This window comes from Microtus ochrogaster, chromosome 5, assembly GCF_000317375.1.
Source record: "Microtus ochrogaster isolate Prairie Vole_2 chromosome 5, MicOch1.0, whole genome shotgun sequence".
NCBI classification, from domain to species: domain Eukaryota; kingdom Metazoa; phylum Chordata; class Mammalia; order Rodentia; family Cricetidae; genus Microtus; species Microtus ochrogaster.
The window spans coordinates 70,853,322-70,857,141 of NC_022012.1; the positions used below are offsets into that span (position 1 = coordinate 70,853,322).

The 3,820-nt window shown below is 54.1% G+C and overlaps 1 protein-coding gene across 3 annotated transcripts in view; it reads right to left on the reverse strand.

Moving 5' to 3' along the window:
* Positions 1–2,480, reverse strand: part of Rora (RAR related orphan receptor A) — a 743,770-nt gene extending 741,290 nt beyond the window's left edge. The window contains exon 1 of one of the 3 annotated variants that reach the window (XM_005347679.3): positions 1,981–2,210. In XM_005347679.3, coding sequence (XP_005347736.1) covers positions 1,981–2,146 — 166 coding nt within the window. In that variant the 5' untranslated portion in view covers positions 2,147–2,210. Of the gene's footprint in view, positions 1–1,980 lie in introns of all 3 variants that reach the window. The other 2 variants (XM_026779447.1, XM_026779448.1) reach the window with 2 other exon arrangements.
* Positions 2,481–3,820: the final 1,340 nt, after the last annotated feature.

Genomic DNA, 3,820 nt, shown 5'->3' on the forward strand with positions numbered 1-3,820 from the left:
AGTGGGGAAGGGCTTAAAGGAAGAGGAAAGGTACAAACCAGAAATTAGAACCGCTTCCTAGATACTCTGCACCCCCTTCTTAAAAAAAAAAAAAAGCCTCCGAACACATGAAGGGGATTTTCTCCAGCGTTTCTGATTAACCCTGTTACATAACCCTCTTGCATTCCAAATCTCGGGCTCTAAATAGACTCTTAGCAGCCAAAAGCTCTGCACACAAACTCGCAGAGCTGGTGACCAGTTGCGGCCGCCCCCCACCCCAAGCCTTCAATCCCCCTCTCCTTTCGTTCTTAGGTTCAAACCGAGTCTCAGCGCAGACACTCTTCGGAAATCGCCTTTAATTAAATGGTGCCCCCCCCCAGCATATGTCATCCTGATGGCTTTTACTGTACTCGAATTCCGTGAATGGGAAAGCGCCCGGACAGGGGGTGTGGCCAAGGTGGGGCGCTGGGGGGGGGGGGATACTGTAAAACAGCCAGCACATGATCAGCCATGTTTCTACCTCCAGCTAGCATATCTGAGAGCAAGGGAGAGGCTCTCAGTCCCTCCTTTGCCTTCCCTCAGGCCGCCAAATCCTGTCTGGAGAAAACCTCTAGGTCCCAAGCCCCGCGGTGGCTTGCAGGAGCCCGCTTCCTCCCGAGTGACAGGCGTGATTTATACATTATTTACAACAGTAATTAAAGCTGCAGCTTCCTCCTGCTCTTTGCAAACTCCTGGAGCATTCAAATAAATAATCCCCCACCCCCGAAGGAGGAGGTGGGGGAAATCCCACAGCAGGTTCTGACACCTTTAAGAAAGGAGTCAGCTTTTCCTGATCAGGCCACTTTAGGGAAATGACAGGAGGGGAGCAAGCACTCTTGTCTTCCCAGGTCCCCTCCTTCACACACTCCAGACACCATCGCGAAATGAACCCGGCGAGGGCAGCCTTGTTAGCCCAGGCCCACCAGCACTCAACTCTGATCACCTCTAAGTTCCCTCAGAGACGCTGGGCATCGCGGCGAGGGGAAGATTCCCAGAGCAGAAATAAGTTTTGGGGTGCTTTTCTTAGCGTTCTCTCCGCGTTTGTTTGCTGTCACAGCCTCTCCCTCAGATCCCGCGTGAAGCGCCCCCACTCCACTGACGCCCTCCCTCCTTCCGCGAGCTGTACACGCCCCCTGCCAGCCTCCTCCAGGGCTCTGGGTTCCGAACCCTTGGCTAGAAAGTTGCGCTTCTCCCCCTCGCCGAGCCCAGCCGTGAAACTCCATAGCATCCAGCGCGCCAGGACCCCGATTCCTCTGGCTTCTGCTCCAAACCCACCTCTAGAGCTCCAGAGGAGAAACTGCCCGCGTCGCCCCCTCTTAGCCCCGGGAGCGCCCCCTTCCCGTCCCCTGAGACTTCTAGGTCTCTCACTCTTCCAGATCCCCTAAGCTTTCCTGGGAGAGGAAAGACTCGAACACCAGCCGCTACTGCTGCTGCGGGGTGGGGGGGAGTGAGTATTTGAGAAACTGTCAAGAGCAGAAAAGGTAACCGTGGAAGCGAGTAGCCACAAACAGACCCCCTCCCCCTTCTTAAAAGGACACTACCGCTTTAAAAGTTTCTTTCCCCCACTCCCCCGTCTCGGTTTCTTTTTGGTGGGGGGAAATCGTATTTAATTTGGACAGCTCGTCTTTGCAGAAAATAAAACACGCAATCAAGGAGATGGTGTTGAAGTCGGCTGGTTGTCAACGCTCCGGTCCGTCCCTGTTCCCCCTCGCCTTCTCCTGCAAGCCCAGCACTGGCTTGCAAAAGTTTGCAACATTTGTGGGGGGCCGCGGGGGGAGGGGCGGGGGTGCCGGCCGCTCAGGGCACCTCGACAGGCTAGCGCGCGCGTGCACCGGTCTCGGGGACCCCGCGTCTCGCCCGCCCCCGGGGGCGCGCGCTCCCCCGGGGCGCCCGGTCCCCTCTGGGCTCGGCGCACTGCTCCCGCCGCCCCCCTGCCAGGAGCCCGGTCGCAGCGTCTCCTACCTCGGCTGGAGCTCGCGTAGCTCTGCCGGCGACCCGCGCCAGGCGCCTCGCTCTTGCGGCCCGCGTCCTGGGTCAGCGGGGTCTCTCTGGAACTGGGGGCCGCCTCCGAGCCGCTGCTGCCCGGCTCGCTGGCGGCGGGGTCGGGGGCTGCCGGAGCTGACTCCATGTTTTTTTTCCCAATGTAGAGATCGGCGGAGATGGCGAGCTCCGAGACTCCCTCTATCTTCTGTTTTCAGAGCGACTCTATGGTACCAAAAAAAAAAAAAAAAAAGGAAAAGGAGACGGGCGAGAGCAGGAGGGACCCAGCCAAGCGAGAGCGCGAGCGAGCGCGCGAGTGGCGGTGAACGTGTGCGGCCGAGAGGGGACGCGAGGCGGGTCTGGCCACAGGCAGCGCTAGCGAGAGCGTCTCCAGCCGGCCCCCGCACCCACACTCCACACCCTCCAGACCCCAGACCGGGAGCCACACAAGGCTGCCAAATTTGGGAGGTGGGGAAGAGAGAGGGAGGAGAAAGAGGGGGTGTCTCTGGCGCCCCGATCCTCCCTCTCCTCTTTAACCCGGCGACAGAATGAACGGTCGGCGACGTGTGGTTCTGTCTACTTTTTGAGATTCCCTCGGGGGCAGTAACTCTCTGTCCCCTACGCGTAGCCAGCTTGGGAGGAGGAGACAAATCCGGTTATCCGCGTTGGGACACTTGCTGGTAACTGCAGCTCTTCTGTAAACCTGGTCCAAGGCTGGGAAGAAACTAAAAGGGAATTAGAGACTGACTGACAGCCCCTGGAAGGAGGAAGGTGGGACGAGAAATGTGGCGCTTTTTACTTTGGGATGGGACAGCCGGGGTTTCCAGTCTTAGATATGACTGGGTCTAAAATAAATTTTGTGATTGTATGATGCGTATGGCCAGCCAGTAACTAATGTTATGGAAAGAGGTCTCTTTCAGCTCTTTTGCAGTTTTTTTTTTTTCCTACGTGAAGGATCTAGAAACCATTTGGCAGTTAAGAAACCATGTTTTGTGAAACAAACTTTGGCCAGTTTGGTGAAGGATTCACTGAACCCATAAAACGGGCCTAGCTGCATCTGAACTCCGGTGTGCCTGCTGGTTTCCTAGTTCCACTGGTACTTTTGATATTAAATGCACGGGCTCATGCACAGCAGACAGACATCCTGGAGAGGTATTAATAACGTCTGAATAATAAAAAAAAAATCCAGATAATTAACGAGTCTTATCTTTATAAGGCATGATTCTGTGCTTTCCTTCCCTTGAAGCTCACCCATCTGCTAACTGATGCTCCAAAAAAAAAAATCTGAGAATTAAGTCTGTATGCCTCCACCCCAAACTCCAGTACAAGGCACCATTACTAATGGGACGGCTAGTGACTATCCCAGTATGGAGAGCTGGCTTCTCTGCCTCAATAAGTGAGGCCACATTTCCTTTTTATTTCCAAAGACACAAGTTAAATCAGCCCTATTTTTTACACCCCCACCTTCCTTCCAGAGAGCCTGAAATTTTTGACAACACAAATATTATTATGTACCAGAAGGTGGCAAAAATATGTGTGCTTTAGGGGGGTGATGTTGGGAGGGGGGAAGAACTGGGGAACATTGCACTTTTGCTAATTTTTTGGTTCTGAAAAATGCTTTTTTAAAAAAGAGAAAGATAAATCTAGAGAAATAGTTTGCACCCCCACCCCCACCTCCACCCTACTGTGCAATTTGTTATTGCTTAGTTATTTAGATTGGATAGAAGCTCAGGGTGATCTTAGCCATGGACTGTATATTCCTCAGCCTAGCTGCGATCCTTTGGTCTGTTCTCCAGCTAATCTAGAGGGGACCTGAAGTGTT